General features: G+C 35.1%; 2 protein-coding genes across 3 annotated transcripts; both read left to right on the top strand.

The window, feature by feature from the left end:
• Positions 1-1329: 1329 nt before the first annotated feature.
• On the top strand, positions 1330-2122 carry LOC141589863 (uncharacterized). Its single transcript, XM_074410487.1, has 2 exons — positions 1330-1561; positions 1605-2122. Exons 1-2 carry the CDS (start codon positions 1330-1332, stop codon positions 2120-2122), a joined length of 750 nt encoding a protein of 249 aa, XP_074266588.1.
• A 6891-nt stretch (positions 2123-9013) lies between these two features.
• On the top strand, positions 9014-13989 carry LOC141614051 (beta-fructofuranosidase, cell wall isozyme-like). 2 transcript variants are annotated; one of them, XM_074432810.1, is made up of 7 exons: positions 9096-9361; positions 9658-9666; positions 11085-11959; positions 12144-12302; positions 12458-12696; positions 13389-13479; positions 13601-13989. In XM_074432810.1, exons 1-7 carry the CDS (start codon positions 9181-9183, stop codon positions 13778-13780), a joined length of 1734 nt encoding a protein of 577 aa, XP_074288911.1. In that variant the 5' UTR covers positions 9096-9180; the 3' UTR covers positions 13781-13989. The 2 variants fall into 2 exon arrangements, with proteins under 2 accessions (XP_074288909.1, XP_074288911.1); XM_074432808.1 differs by lacking the exon at positions 9658-9666 and having other exon boundaries at positions 9014-9365.
• Positions 13990-16491: the final 2502 nt, after the last annotated feature.

Raw genomic sequence — 16491 nt, 5'->3', positions numbered from 1 at the left:
ATGATGTTGATTTAATGCAATTACGGATGTGATTGGTGAGCTTGGGGATGTGAGTTTGAAGCGAGAATGTACTCATACCATCGCTTTACGACTTGTTTTATAAAAATGGTGGGGGTCGGAAAATATATATAAGAAATGATAATGATTTGTTGAGCATGTTTGCTCATTTTGAAGGGAGAAATGTTATTAAGGTTTGTTTGGAGCACACTGAGCATCCTATTAGTTTGTTTAGGTTGGCTGAGGGACTGAAAAAGGTACAAAGAGAGGTAGAAGAGAAAAAACAGAGGGAAGAAGAAGAGAGAGCTAGAAGGCAGAGGGAGGCAATAGAAGTGGAACCTTTGAGCATTGAAGTGCCTGTGGTGGATGTTGATACTAATGACACTGAGTATGTAAGAATTTACACCTCCCAAGAAATTGCTGATCAACAATCTCCTCCACAACCTACACCTAGATCTCCTCCACAACATATACCCAAATCTCCTCCACAACCTACAACTAAATCTCCTCCACAACCTACAACTAAATCTCCTCAACAACCTACAAGTAAATCTCCTCCACAACCTACACCCAACTCTCCTGAACCTGTAACACAAACAACTCAATCATCACAATGTCCCACTTCTGATAGATTCCATTCACAACCATCACAACCTGTTTCTAAGTCGGTCCCAAGAAGGAGTCACCAACATCAAATAAAAAGATACCTAAAACTTCTGCCAAGAGGAAAGGGGTATATGTGCCAAAGACTAAGCAGAGGATCCCTACTGAAGTTGATGTTGTTGAAGACAGGCCTAGAAGGAATAGAGGGAACCATTCTTTTATGGGGGTGGAGGATGACAATGATGACAGTGATGAGAGTGATGAGGACTATTATTGCAGTGATGGTGAGGATAGTAGTGACAGTGATGACAGTGCAATGGTTGAAGAGCAAGACATTGAGGAGTTGGATGATAATGAGGCTGTTCATCCATTTGATGTTGGGCTCACTGTTGGAGTTAATGAAGAGGATGAAGAAGATAATGAGCAGAGTTTGAAAATGTACAAGAATGGAAGGATGTATACACCAGCTAGATGGGGTCAGATTGTGTTAAAGCCATGGCTAATGTTCATGTCTAAGGGGGAGTTTCTTTCAGTGCTCTCTGATTACTGTGTACAAGAGGGCTTCAGTGTGATAGTGTTAAAATCTGATAAAAGAAGATATACAAACAATGCGGTGGGAAGTTGTGTACTTGGAAGCTTCATAGCTCATGTTTGCCTGACTCTCTAACATGGGCTATTAAGACTCTAACAGGGAACCATAAGGAGTGCTTTAACTTGAAAAGGAATCCTATGGCCACTGTTCCTTGGATGGCTAAAAAGCTAGAAACTGAATTAAGAGCTCATCCTGAGATGCCAGTTAAGTCAATGGCAGATTTGTTAATGAAGGGTTATGGCATTGATGTATGCCTAAGGACAATGTATAAGGTCAGAATTGCTGTAGCTGAAATGGTGTATGGGGGATTTGAGGAGAGTTACAATAGCTTGGCAGCTTATGGAGAGGTGATAAAACAGACTAATCCAGGTTCTTGGGCTTTAATTACCTGGCATAACCCTCAAACTGACAGACTGTGGTCAAACCGGTGGTCCAGTCCACTTCAAAGCTATGTTTGTGAGTTTTCATTCATGGATACTTGGGTTTTTGAGAGGTTGTAGGCCCATCATTGGTGTTGATGGGTGTCATCTGAAGGGGAGGTATAAGGGGATGTTGTTATTTGCTATAAGTGTAGATGCCAACAATAATCTGTATTGTATTGCATATGCAATTGTGGGGAAGGAGAACACTGAGTCTTGGACTTATTTTTTCAGAAATCTAAGGTTGGCATTTCAGAGTGTTGGATGTTCCAAATGGGATTGGACATTTATCAGTGACAGGATGAAGGGAGTTGAGAGGGCACTTGAAAAAGAGTTTCCTCAGTCCACCAAGAGGATTTGTGCACAACATTTATATTCCAACTTCAAGCTCAAATGGGGAGGGCCTGCATTCCATGACCTGTTTTGGAGGGCAGCCAATGCAACCTCAACTCATGCATTTCACAAAGCAATTGAGGAGATAAATAAGTTGTCCAAAGGTGCAAATGCTTGATTATTTGTTAAGTGTTGAGGAACAATGGTCAAAATCACAGTTTGACCCAAACATTGCTTGTGACCATAACACCTCTAATTTTGTGGAGTCATTCAATGCATTAATAAATGATTTAAGGGAGAAGCCTGTGATGACCCTTATGGAAGGAATCAGAACTGATTTCATGGCAAAGATGGCTGAAAGGATGGAAGTGGCAGATGGCTTGCAAATGCATGAACCTACACCTTATGCTAAGGAGATATGAGAGTACAATATCCATGGGAGTAACCAGTGTATGGTTATTAAAGCAGGTGGTGGGGAGTTTAAGGTGCTTGAGGGTACTAAACCTCATCCAGTGGACATTCTTAAGGGGACATGCTTATGTGGGGGTGGCGGATAACTGGAATCCCATGTAAGCATGCATGTAGAGCTATTTTTGACAATAGGGAGCAACCAAAGGACTATGTGCATGGATTCTATAGGGGTCAATGTTACAAGCTCACCTATGGAGAACATATGCATCCTTTACCTGATAAGGATGCATGGCCAACCTTCCAATTCCCTCAAGTTTTACCCCCTATTCCAGAGAGGAGCATAGGAAGACCTGCAAGGCAAAGAAAGAGGAAACCAGACGAGCCCAAGAAGAAAGGTAAAAGATCAACAACAATCACATGCTCAATATGCAAAACTGTTGGACACAATGCAAGGTCTTGTAAAGGAGGTCCAACAAAGAAAAACAGAGGAAGGCTAGTGGGGGTGGTGGCGTCGAAAGAAGAGGGCCAGGAAATATGGAGCTTCAACAAGCAAGGGTTAAGTATGTTTCTGAAAAGACACTCATTTTTTGGCTAAGTTAGGTTGTTAACTAAGTCGATTGCCATTTTTTGCTTATTTGGTAAATCACATGGGTATATTTTGTGCGCTTTATTAATCGTGTTTGCAACTTTTGGTGATTTATATATCACACAATCAAGAACATTTTGGTGATTTATAAATCACAGGAACAACCTTTGTATAATTAACAACAATGATCAATGCTAGCATTGCAAGTTTTAATATTACTAATTGCATTTGATTCTATTACAGTTGTTGCATATTACATAGTTTCTTATCCACTTCTTTGGTTCATCATGACATATAACAAGAACATGTACATAAAAATGGCTATTTTTATGCTAAGTTGTAGTAGCTTTGACATATCATCCATTTTTGCCTTCAACAGATTAAGCATCTCAGCTTGTTCCTTCAGTTTCTTCGTCACTTCATGTAGATTATGCATTTGTTGTATTTCTTCTTCTTCATGTTGATTGTCTTCTACTATTTTAGCTTGGCACCATTGAAACCAACCACAATCATCACACTTGTAATATAGCTTCATTGATTTGCTTTGCAGAGGCCCCGAGGACCTTATGTTTGATCTTTTTTTGCATCTTGGGCATTGTTTGTTTTCTACTTCAATTCCTCTTGAATAAGAACTTGCATTAGATGTATAAGACATTATTGAGTTTCCTTATGTATTGATACTTGTTTTAATTGTAAATGAGGGAGATTTGGCTTTTAAAGCAACAGATTCCAACGGCTACATCAATATAGCCGTTATTTTTGTTCTGTTCTAGAAATTGGGTACATTGGGCAAAAGTTTGAAACACAGGGGTACCATGGGCAAAAAGTGTATAGTTCAAACTAACTTTCCCACCAAAAAGTGAAATTGTAACTGACGTTAAGAAAACTTAACAGCCGTTTGTCAATGGCCATTTTGGGAAAGAAAAAGTCAAACTAATGGGTACCTTATGTACAAAGTTAATTTGAGGGGTACCATGTGTAATCTGCCAAAGTTCGAGGGTACCATGGGAAATTTCCGTTTAATTTTAATGTAATTATTATTTGTTTTTTTAATTACGGAATTTTAAAGATATACTCCCTTCGTCTCGGTCAATTGTTGTCATTTGGTTTTGACACAAAGACTAAGGAAAGAGGAGAGGGTCAATAACTAAATGACAAGTGGAACAAATTGAATGAGAATGATCAAATTACTGATCAAATTTATTCTTAAAATAGAAAGGATAACAAATGACTGAGACACCCAAAAATGAAAAAGGACAACAAATGACCGGGACAGAGGAAATAAAATTTTTAAATTAGACAAATTTTGATGATAAAAAAAAGTCAATTGTCGAAAAGTTATGATATCAAGACCTCACTACCTTATACTCCCTCCTATTCTAAATAACTCTCCCTATTTCGTTTTCCGTCTATTCACAATACTCTCCCTATTTTCTTATTTGGCAAACTTTTATACTTATTTTAATCATCCCACTCCACAACAATACCCCCACAATACTCATACTTTATCTTATTTTAATCACCTTACCCCACAACAATACTTATTTTAATCACCTTACCCCACAACAATACTTATTTTAATCACACAATACATTTCATCTCTCCAATCTCCTACCCCATTATAATACTTTACCATATAATACTCCCCTCCCTTAATTCTCGTGCCCTCCATAAAAGGGGAGGGTTATTAAGAATAGGAGGGAGTATGTGTCTACGCTACTGTTTCTTCCCCTTCATTAGCTAGACATAGCATCACATATATATCTAAAATTAATTCTGTTTCATTTGGTTATTTACATTGTTCAAAATTCTCCTCGCACTTTCGTAAAATTTATAAAATTAAATGAAATAACACAAGTTTTTTCTACAATCTTAATTGTTGAATCTGATAAAGAAAGTGGTTTATTTATATCATGCATATTCAGAGTAGAAATACTTTACACATGCAAAGTTTATACAATTCTAAAAGAAAGTTTCATTTTGTTTACCGAGTGTTTAAATTTTGTTTTAGTCGATTAATTTAAGATACTGCGAAGTATATAAAAATGAAAGTATCTAACTTTTCAAGATAATTGTTTTATTTCGTGTTGACAAAGCAATAATAATAATAAGCTTCTAAAATGTAGATTTCAAGGACATTATCATTAATAATCTCTCAAAGGAAATAACATGGCGCCATGCACGTAGATCCGCCTATGCTTGCTCATCAGTGTGACCCCAAATGTTTCAAGGAGACGATGTAAATTGTAACATGGCGTTGAAATTGCATTGCGGAAGCATCATGCATCTGATCTCAAGGGAAATAACATGGCTCCCCTATTTTATTACTCCCTCTGTCCCGGTCATTTGTTGTCCTTTTCTATTTTAGGGTATCTCAGTCATTTGTTGTCCTTTCTATTTTAAGAATGAACTTGATGAGTAATTTGATCATTCTCATTCAATTTGTTCCACTTGTCATTTTATTATTGGACTTTTCCTCATTCCTTGGTCTTTGTGCCAAAACGAAAGGACAACAATTGACCGGGACGGAGGGAGTAATATTTTTAGAAGGTCAACTTGCATTTTCACACCATTGACTTAATGCTCCATAAAATGCCAAAATAACCAATGGTATTTTATTATTAATTTTTTTTTAAAAACCGTTTTTCTAACATATGCTCGCTAAATTAAAAACACGTAACCCATCGATATAAAATGGCCATTACAGTTTGTAAGCTAGGTAGAGTTATTAGTAGATTAAGGATTTTTGACTGTGCTAGTTCGATCGTGCACAAATCGACAAAAGTCAACATGCAGAAATGAACAAACGATCATAAAAATGTGATAAAATGTGATTAGAAATTAACACTCTCATATACAGTACAAGATTAACAACTTCAATATACAAATAACGATTTTTCTAACATGTGCACTAAAAGCACAAATTAATAGTATTAATATAGAAGGATTTATAAGATATTAGTGTAGATCCCGCGCAAATGCGCGGTAAATATAGGCCTTTTAATTTTTAGTGTATTAGTTATAAATTTTAGATTTATATCTCGCAAATTTTTATAAAAAAATAACTAATATTAAAATTAATCAAAAGAATTGAATAATTCCATAAATTGTGTTTTTTATGAAAATATTTTAACTACGTCAATTTTTTTTAAAAAAAAAAATTCGTCACGAAGTTAATAATAGGAGATACAGTTTTTATGTATAGATTATTTTAAATGGAAAATTAGTTTAATAAATGAAAATCTAATTTGTTTTCATATATAAGTTTGAGCACTTTGGAGGGAAAACTATAGAGAAGTTATATTCTCTTAATATATAGGATGATTTATACTTTTAAACCTCATTAATATTTATCAGTTAACTAACTCACTCCATTGTATTTTGATATGAAACTGAAAAATTGAAATGGAAAACTAATAAAAAAATTTATTTAAGTTGTAAATTTTTTTTTAATGAATATTTTTTGTCACGAAGCTAATAGTAAGCATGTGTCAAGTTATTCTCTACAGTAATAATTATTGCATTACTGAAAAATTTAGCAACTTATACTTTATAATTTAATATCAATTTTATTTTATTTTAATAATAAAATCATAATTATGAATTTATTTAAACAAAATTAGAGTTTATTTATAAGAATATATTCATTGAAAAGATAATAATGTAATGAAAGAAAATTTTATTTATTACCTTATTTAGATAGATGCTTTTTAGAGGGAAAACTAAGAGAATGTTTATTCTCTTAGTAGGGGGGGGGGATTCTCTTCAGAAATGCAAGTATAAACTTACTTTTAACATAATTAATCAAAATATTTAATACTCCCTCCTATTCTACATAAACTTCCCTATTTCCTTTTTCATATATTCACAATACCTTCCCTATTTCCTTATTTAGTAAAGTTTTATACTTATTTTAATCACCTTACCCCACAACAATACCCCACCTCACCCCACAACAATACTTATTTTAATCAACTTACCCCACAACAATACTTATTTTAATCACCACACCCACAATAATACCCCATAATACCTTTCCTCTCTCCAATTACCAAACCCCACTACAATATACTTTACCTTATTTTAATCTCTCTCCTTAATTCTAGTGCCCACATGAATAGAAAGGTGTATCTAAAATAGGAGGGAGTATAATATTTGTTCATATTAAACTTATTACACAAATTCTTGTTTCAGACCGACATTTTTGGTCTTATTTGTCAGACGGATAAAATGTTGTCATTTTTTAAGAAAATGTAACCAATTAATTCACAAAATGTTATGACTAGAGGTGTCATTTTTTACCCTGAAAATGATATGAACAATAATGGTAACATGTTATCAAAAAATAACAACATTTTATTGTAAAATGATGACATGTTACCCGTCTTATTTCAGACCAAAAGCAATGGTCTTAAGAAAAACGGACTGAACTTATTAATGTGTGCTACTATGATATATGTTAATAAACCGTTTAAACTAAGGTCATGATTTTTCTAAATGAAATTGTAAGCTCACGATTTGATTACGGAAGTCTGAAGTCGTAATAAAATAAACATTCCACACTGAAACTCAGAAATTAAAACTAACGTGAGAAGGAACGGATTGATAAAACTTTGACCTTTGACTTATGTTACTCCGTATTTGACATTTTGACATACGAGCTGTATTAATGTATTATTGTATCCACGACGATTGTAAGAAAGAAAACTCTTACGTACACAGAGTGTACTAGGCCACCTTATTTTACCAAAAATCGTTGAGAAATATATAAGCCATTAGCCATGCATATTTTACCATGCAAAATGAAAAATAATCTGAAAGATATACGGACTAATACTATCAGGCATTCACACTATTTTATATGGAGTAATAAGCTCAAATATACAATAAATTATGTATACTTAAAAGTTATATTTATAACATCACTTTTGATCGATAGTGTTTCACTTTTAACCAAAAAAAAAAAAAAAACATTTCAAAAACGCATTTTCCATTTCAAAGTTAAAACCACCTCTTTTAATATTGATTATTTAATAATATGTAACAACTAGGAGTATATCTTAATTTTGCGACTTGTTTAAATAGAGCTAACTCAATCTTGATTCTTCAGTACATCAGTACATACTACATAACATGTACGGAGTACTTCATAAACTATTCCTAGTTATAATAAGTTACTCTACTTAACCATGGTTTGTTTTTATATAATCCGTATAACATTATTTGTACCGACTGTACATGCAATTAAGATAAATCTGGTCCAAACTCACTAACCTATTTCCATAACAAATACAATAGTTAATTCACATAAACCCGATTCATATTCTATCGAAATAGTTCACATAAACCTGACTCATATTCTATCCAAATAGTTCACATAAACCCGACTCATATCCTATTCAAAACCACATTTTACCTACACTACAATATTTCATTACACAAAATCTCATTGAAGACGGCGATATCCGTCATGTTTCAGAATCTGGATACTTTCCTCATTCCAACAAAATACCCATGAGAGGTAAGTGGGAGCACGTGGGGTGCCCCACCTTATCCCCTCTCCCTTTTTGAGAGTGCTTTTAAACTATGACGGGATTAAATTTCGCAATGCAAAGACGCTTTTGTATTTCATTATGTTCCCCTTATATCGCCAATTCGCCACTTGCCTAGTTAATTACTTCTCATAACATGTTTGACCATTCTACTAAACACCCTAAACATGGGTCCCACTTCTCGTAATCCAAATTGGATACCATCTTCTCACATACATTCTTAATTGGAGGGGTCCTCACTCACCCCATATGAGAGGGTAACATCTAAATTGAGTGCCACCCGATAACGCCCTTTTATTTTCCTTCCCCTTATTGCACCAAAAAAAAAAAAAAAAAAAAAAACAATATTTCCCCTTATATCGCCAATTCGCCACTTGCCTAGTTACTTCTCATCACATGTTTGACCATTCTACTAAACACCCTAAACATGGGTCCCAAAAAACTACACAAATTTAATACGTAAATCATGCAATTACTCACCTTCCTACTCCTATAAATGCAGAAGCATACAATCCACCATATCTCATTAAACTCATTTCTTCTCATTTCACATTCTCATACACAAAAACAATACATTCTTATACTTCATTAACATAAGCAACAAAAGAGTTGTTTCTATTGTCTCATTTTTGTGATTTGGTTCCACGTACGTATATGTTATAGGTCTAAGCTTTAAAAGCTTTGACCATGGCTTCTTCCTTAAGTTTTTTGCTCCTTTCACTCATTCTTTGCTATGGTGTTGTTCAACTTCAAGCCTCTCATGTGTACAACCACCTTCAAAGCACTATATCCTCAAAAATATCACCTCCCGCTAACGAACCTTATCGAACCGGTTATCATTTTCAACCCGTCAAGAATTGGATTAATGGTACGTACTAATCTTTTTTATCTATATAGACATAATAATAATTTAAATTTCGAGTTTGTCACCTTTAAGTGGCTGACCTGTTATACGTGATTTGCATAAAGCAGACTATCACGTATACTAGGGTAAACTCATTTAGATAAATAAGAGATGCGTAATATTATATGAGTCTGTTATATGTATACAACCGTGTTATTTAGATTTCATTTGTCATCGGTTAATCATGTTCTTGATCTAACGTTGACTTTTTGTTTCTATGCTATGTATGGTGGAATCTACCAATGGTTATACAAATGCAGATCCCAATGGTTAGTTCTTCTTATTCTTAATTATGTCATTATCAAATTATTGCCCATATTTATGGTTTGTTAATGATAATGAGCTAAAGATTATCTTAGCTGAGCTCAATATTTTGTCTTGTTTTGTTAAATTCTCTTATTCTAGTCTCACATACGTGCACATGACTAAGGACAAGTTTAAAAGTAGTGTAACCATTAACCGATGAGCTCTTAGCCAAGTGATTAGCATAAAATCGACTGCTAGGTGCCTAGGTTGCCATACTAATGCCGGATATAAAGTTTATATATATTAGACCGTCTTTTTTGTGTGTAAAGGGAATCATAAGGACGATTTTAATGCTAACGTGATTTGAACCTAATTCATGAATACCATCATAACCTTTCATGATGTTACCAACTAAGCTAATTGACATCTGCTATATTAAACGATTTTATATGCACATTAATGTATTACAATACTTAGTTTGGTAAAGATTAGTCATTGTTATTATGGTACTCCTCTATATAAAGAACGTTCTTCTTGGTATGTAACTTAGAGATCGTAGATAATTTATTATAATGAGAACATGACATTCATGAATATATAGCATGGCTTGACTATTATTATATTGTAGTAATAGTTGCTAAATGCGAAATTATGGTACAAGTGTCACACAAATCTCATTATAGACGGTATATATTCGTCTTTAACTGAAGACGGGCCAAATACAATACCACATTCCTAATAGGACAAGCAATGAGTGGGGTGGTGGGGGCCAAAAATATCATCACTTTCAAGCTATTTGACCCGTCTTTAGCTATAGACGGATATACCCGTCTATAAACGGATATACCCGTCTATAAACGGATATAGCAAGACTAGTTGTACAAGTATTATCCTAAAAATTACAACTCACAAGCTTCCGACTAATTGCTTTACAATCACAAGCTGTCTTTATATGACCTTTTCCCTGATTGTGTGGACCACTTTCGGACTTTCTGTGCTTCTATTAACGTCACTTGTTGCGTCTTTGAAAACATTGACTTTTTTTTTTGGGTGGCAAAATTCGGTTTAATTCGGATTTAAGTCAGGTAGGATCATTAGGGTTTAAACCGCTACCTCGTAAGTTTAAATATTGTTGAACGTAAAACGGCTCGTTAAGCTAGAACAACCATTTAGCAGTTGATCTAAGTGCTCAAGGGTTTCAGTATCAACACTCGTCTCAAACGTCTATTTACCATTAATTTAAATATCCTAAACAAAGAAAAAAAATTAGACAATTAAATTATTGCGGAGGAAGTATTTTAATTTGATTTGTTTTCTTTAATTTGGTCAAAAAAAAAAAATTGAAAGTTAAGGATATGTAAAGTTTGAGAACAATTACCGAAAGTTTTTTTTTTTGCCGATTAATTACCTCAAATTAATCCGTTTCACTTATATTTTACAGGACCGATGTTATACAAAGGAATATACCATCTATTTTACCAATACAACCCAAATGGAACAGCCTGGGGTCCACCAGTATGGGGTCACTCAACATCAACCGACATGGTAAATTGGTCACCTCAACCCTTAACCATGCAACCCGAGATCCTGGCCAACCGCTATGGTAGTTGGTCAGGTTCAGCCACAATTCTCCCAGGAAACAAACCAGCAATCCTATTTACAGGCATAATTATCCCACAACCACAAAATAGTCAAGTCCAAGACTTAGCCTTACCAAAAGACTTAAATGACCCTTACCTTAAGGAATGGTACTTACCTACAAAAAACAACCCTGTCATGTTCCCTACCCCACAGAATCAGATCAATTCCAGCTCATTTCGCGACCCGACCACGGCTTGGATGTTGCCAGATGGCAAATGGAGAGTGCTTGTCGGGAATAAGCGCGCGACACGTGGCATGGCCCTAATGTTTAGAAGTAAGGATTTTGTGAATTGGGTACAAGCTAAACATCCTTTGTATTCTTACCCAAAAAGTGGAATGTGGGAATGTCCTGATTTTTACCCGGTTTATAAAAACGGTAAAATTATGGGCGCCGAGACTTCTGCAATTGGATCACTAGTTAAACATGTGTTGAAAGCTAGTTTGGATGATACTAAACATGATATTTATACAATTGGAAGTTATGATACTAAGAGGGATGCTTATACTCCTGATGTCGGGTTTATGAACGCTTCTAGTTTGAGGTACGATTATGGTAAATTCTATGCTTCCAAGACGTTCTTCGATTATTCAAAGAATAGAAGGATTTTGCTTGGTTGGGCTAATGAATCTTCCACCGCGGCTGATGATGTTATCAAGGGGTGGTCCGGCATTCATGTAAGATCATCAATCTTTTTTCTTTAACGTAAAGTTTATTAGTAAACACGTTCTAAGTTTGACTTTTTCATCTGCATGAATTAGAAGTCAAAGTTGTTAGCTTGTGTCACGCTAAAGGTTTAAGGTTTAAGACGTGATTATGATGAATATTGTTAGCTTGACGGATTTTTCATATGAAATGCAGAATACTCCAAGAACCATTTGGCTTGACGAACATAACAAGCAATTGATACAATGGCCTATTTCTGAAATTGAGTCGTTGAGAGGTAAACCAGTTAAGGTACCAAGAAGAGAAATCAAAGGAAGATCAACTGTTGAAGTTACCGGCATTACTGCTGTTCAGGTGAATTTTCGACTTCACATTTACCTTTTTTAACAATAATGTGGGATCAACCCAATTAGACAAAATAACGGTTTATCATGAGACTGTCTCATATGAGAATTTGTGTCATTTAATTCGATATATTCAAAAATGTTCGTTTTTTTGGTAATTTGCAGGCAGATGTATCGATATCATTTAAGATCAAGGATTTGACGAAGGTCGAGAAATTTGATGAAAAATGGACCGACCCACAATTGTTGTGTAGCGTAAAGGGTACAACGGTTAAAGGTGGGCTTGGACCGTTTGGGCTACTAACTTTGGCATCAAAGGGCCTAGAAGAGTACACCGCGGTTTTCTTCAGAGTTTTCAAAGCCCATAAAAAATTTGTTGTTCTTATGTGCAGTGACCAGAGCAGGTAAAATTCACCCCTATGCAATTATAAACCACTTGTAATTAGACCGGTCAAAATTCGACCCGACCCGACCCGAAAACCCGACTGACCCGTTTTAGGGTTATAAACCCGATTTTTTTCCACCCGCAACCCGTTTAACCGAACCCAAAATGACCCGTTATTTTAGGGTTGAGATCCGACCCGAACGGGTCGACCCGTTGAATCAAAGGTAAATCATAAATTTTATTAAAATATTTATATTTATATATTATATTTGAAAAAATAGTTAAAAAATTATTTTTTTAGTTACTTAAAATTACAAACACAACTAAAAAGTCAATTTTATATAACTTTTATAATATTTAATAATAAAATAATTATTAAAAAAACTTTATTTTAATAATTATGTAAATATAATTAATGTAAACGTTGAATATGATTAAAATATTAATTTAACACGACCCGTATTCTAACCCGCCCCGTGACCCGTATCTGAACTGATCCATATTCGACCTGACCCGTATTCTGACCCGATCCGTATGACCCGACCCGTGACCCAACCCCGACCCATGTGAAAGGTCTACTTGTAATTTACTTGGAAAGAAGCGAGTTTTGAATCGGATCAGCTCGAGTTTTTTAAGGCTACATACTGAATACTAAAGCCTTCGTCAATAAAATTATTGATTGACTGTGTTTGTTAATGTTTGCATATGAAGGTCTTCTCAAAACCCGACTACTGACAAAACAACTTACGGAACATTCGTCGATGTAGATCCTATTGCTGAGGGATTGTCCTTGAGAGCTTTGGTAAGTGATCATATGTTGAACTTGTTAACAATGTAGAACAAATCAATTACTAAACTCGACATTGAGATTAATATATATAATTGAATATAAATACTAATCGTAAATTTTGGTGTTATGATAGATTGATCACTCGGTGGTAGAGAGTTTCGGAGGAAAAGGAAAAAGCGTGATAACAGCGAGAGCGTATCCAACATTAGCGACATTCAAGAACGCTCATGTGTTCGCCTTCAACTATGGCTCGTCGAGTGTTGAAATTACAGAGTTAACTGCTTGGAGCATGAAGAAAGCAAAGATAGCATAATTAAGTTCTTAGAAAAAATTGTTAAATCTTTTATTTGTCTTACATACTCTTACACCATATTCTTCTACATTGTACATCATTGCTAGAATAATAATAGATGTATTTTGCCAAGTTATATGATTTAGTTCTAGAAAAGATAAATGTGTCTTAATTGTGTTTTGTACAATGATGATTGATTGATGAATGAATGAGAAGAATTTTGTTGTAAATAGTCCCATTATTATTTCATGTTATATTATAACGGAGGCTAGAGGTAAAACGATTCAGTGGATAGCTATCGAAATATTATGTTAATCGGGTCCAGAAAAGAATTAACAGTAGGCCTAGCAAAATTGACCCAACCCGATAATGCTGACCCAAGACCTGAAATATGACCTGATAGACTCGAAGTGACCCGGATTGTGTGACCCGGAATGACTCGAAATAATTAATTAGCAAAATCATAACCCGAAATGACCCAAACGACCAGACCCAAAAGACCCGACCCAAAAATGATCCGACCGAATTACCCAGGAGTGATCTATAGTGAAATTTGTAATGATTTTACCCCATGCATGTGAATTTTTTATTTAATTTTTTTTTAAAAAAAATATCCAAGTGTACAGTAATGGAACAGGCCTGATCAAATTTTGTCCAAAGGCTTGCTTAGAACTGGCCCATTAATGGGGCTGGCCTTTTGGGCCTAAAGGCCTTACGGTAACAATCCATTGATTATTATTGGGATATTTCTCTAATCTCTCGAATTTTTTCGTTTTTATCACACTTCGCTTTTTTCATAAAAAAAATCTTTGACCGACAATAATTCTCTGTTATGAGTTCAGGAAATGGTAATTTTTTTTTTCAAACCAATTATCTCATCAACGCCTTCAATTTGAAAAAAAAATTCATCGCTTTTTGTACTCGTAGCCGGTAGTTATGGTTGGTCAAATATTTTTTAACGAATAAACTTTGACCGACCATAATTCCCGACTATGAGTTGAAACGTCGGTGAATTTTTTTTCACACGGAAGACCTCTTAAAGGCGGTCAATTTGAAAAAAACGTTTATCGTATTCTGAACTTGTAGCCAAGAGTTATTGACGGTCAAAGTTTTTTTGCATGAAAAGAGGGGTATATCATAGAAAATGAAAAAGTTGAGGGGTACACGAGAGAATATCCCATTATTATTTTTAGACAAATATGTACTATTTTATAAAACTATAAAGAGGGGATTAAACAATCTTGTAGATACCTCATTTCTGCACCTCCCGCAAGCCACCCGGTGATGATTGGGCCGCATGTTTGGTACACAGAACGATTTATGACATTTCGTAAGTTTATCATCAAGTGATAGCTCAAATACTTGTGTCTACCTCTTGGTCGTCATCTACGCGCCATTACGGTTGTTTTGACAGTAATTAGAGTTCATTTGGAGTCCGGGTCAAAAACTGTCTTTATTTTCTAATAAACCGTTTAAAATGTCGAGTCGGAATGTTCTGGAATATTCCGGATATTTCTATTCCATAATTTAATCTTTTCATCTTTTGGCAAAATATATCCCGACCATATTTTAAACAATAAGGAAGTTGAGATCTACCGCAATTCCATAACAGAAACACGGAAAATCTTTTTTCTGCAGGAGGAAACTTCTGGGGAAAGGATGAGCAGCTGTTGCGCCTCTTCCAAGAGCCGCAGTGGTTGTTGCGCCTCTTCCCCAACTCTTTTCTGCGTATTTTAAGATCTTTTCGAGATTTGTTTCCAAAGTTTTACCGTAACCCTAACTCCTCCGTGTGATTAGTATAAATAGGGACATTCGTTCCTCGTATTTCTCACTTGAGTGTCCGCCCTTCTCTTCTCCCTTTGCATTCTAAGACCACGCTCTTTGCTTATTGATGTCTACGTGCTTGAACTTTCGACCACGTAAGCTCGGATCCTTCTGAGTACCAGTCTCGTTTTGCAAGACCGACCAATTTGACCAACTCCACTCAATTAATCAAATCAATTTAATTTAATTCCTCTTACGAGGGCATTTTCATCATACATTCGAGTCGAGCAATCACTAATCGTTAACTTAGTTAATCTCGTTTCGTCACACATGTAAGTCTGAGGGGGTAAATCCCATTTTTCATTATTGTATTTCCTTTTTGTATAAATTAATGTAAGATATACGTCGAAGACATGTTTAAAACCGATTTATAAAACCTTTTATCAAACCTATTTTCACGGATTAACAGAAGACAGACGTCGAGAAGAAACGCAGCAACTGTTGCGCCCCTTTAGAGTCGCAGCATCTGCTGCGCCTCTTCCTGATGCCGCAGTTTTTGCCTTTCTTCTTCTTCCTTTGTTCTTCGTTGGTTCGTCTCTTTTGTTCCGTTTTTCTTGTTTTCTTTATATTTCTACTCCCATAACAGTAACACATAATTTACCACCTTTATATCCGACTTAAATCCAAAGTAATCAATATTTACGGGTTTTCATCATTAAAATCAAACCCGGATTTTAGAGATTCGATTCGTTCATATCAAGTCTCTCACTACTACAAATCCAGGCAACTACAACGCCCCTTTAACAACGATTATTCACGAAAATCACAATAGACGTTGTAGAATGTATGGCGCGAATTTTACTAAAATAAATTACAACGGGTATGGTTATAAAAACCGTTGTTATTAGTTTTAACAACGGGTCACACATGCACAACCGTTGTTAATAATTTGGCGCAAAATTGGCGCA

Source organism: Silene latifolia, chromosome 1 (assembly GCF_048544455.1).
Source record: "Silene latifolia isolate original U9 population chromosome 1, ASM4854445v1, whole genome shotgun sequence".
Classification (NCBI taxonomy): domain Eukaryota; kingdom Viridiplantae; phylum Streptophyta; class Magnoliopsida; order Caryophyllales; family Caryophyllaceae; genus Silene; species Silene latifolia.
The sequence above is the reverse complement of the archived record's forward strand: the minus strand, read 5'-3'. Positions and strand labels throughout refer to the sequence as shown.

Excerpts from the sequence above, each read along its gene's own strand:
- LOC141589863 (XM_074410487.1), top strand. The coding sequence starts at position 1,330 with ATGGCCACTGTTCCTTGGATGGCTAAAAAGCTAGAAACTGAATTAAGA. Across the intron at positions 1,562-1,604 it reads GATAAAACAGACTAATCCAG|ACTGTGGTCAAACCGGTGGT; the intron begins GTTCTTGGGCTT and ends TCAAACTGACAG.
- LOC141614051 (XM_074432810.1), top strand. The coding sequence starts at position 9,181 with ATGGCTTCTTCCTTAAGTTTTTTGCTCCTTTCACTCATTCTTTGCTAT. Across the intron at positions 12,303-12,457 it reads CCGGCATTACTGCTGTTCAG|GCAGATGTATCGATATCATT; the intron begins GTGAATTTTCGA and ends GGTAATTTGCAG. Across the intron at positions 12,697-13,388 it reads ATGTGCAGTGACCAGAGCAG|GTCTTCTCAAAACCCGACTA; the intron begins GTAAAATTCACC and ends TTGCATATGAAG.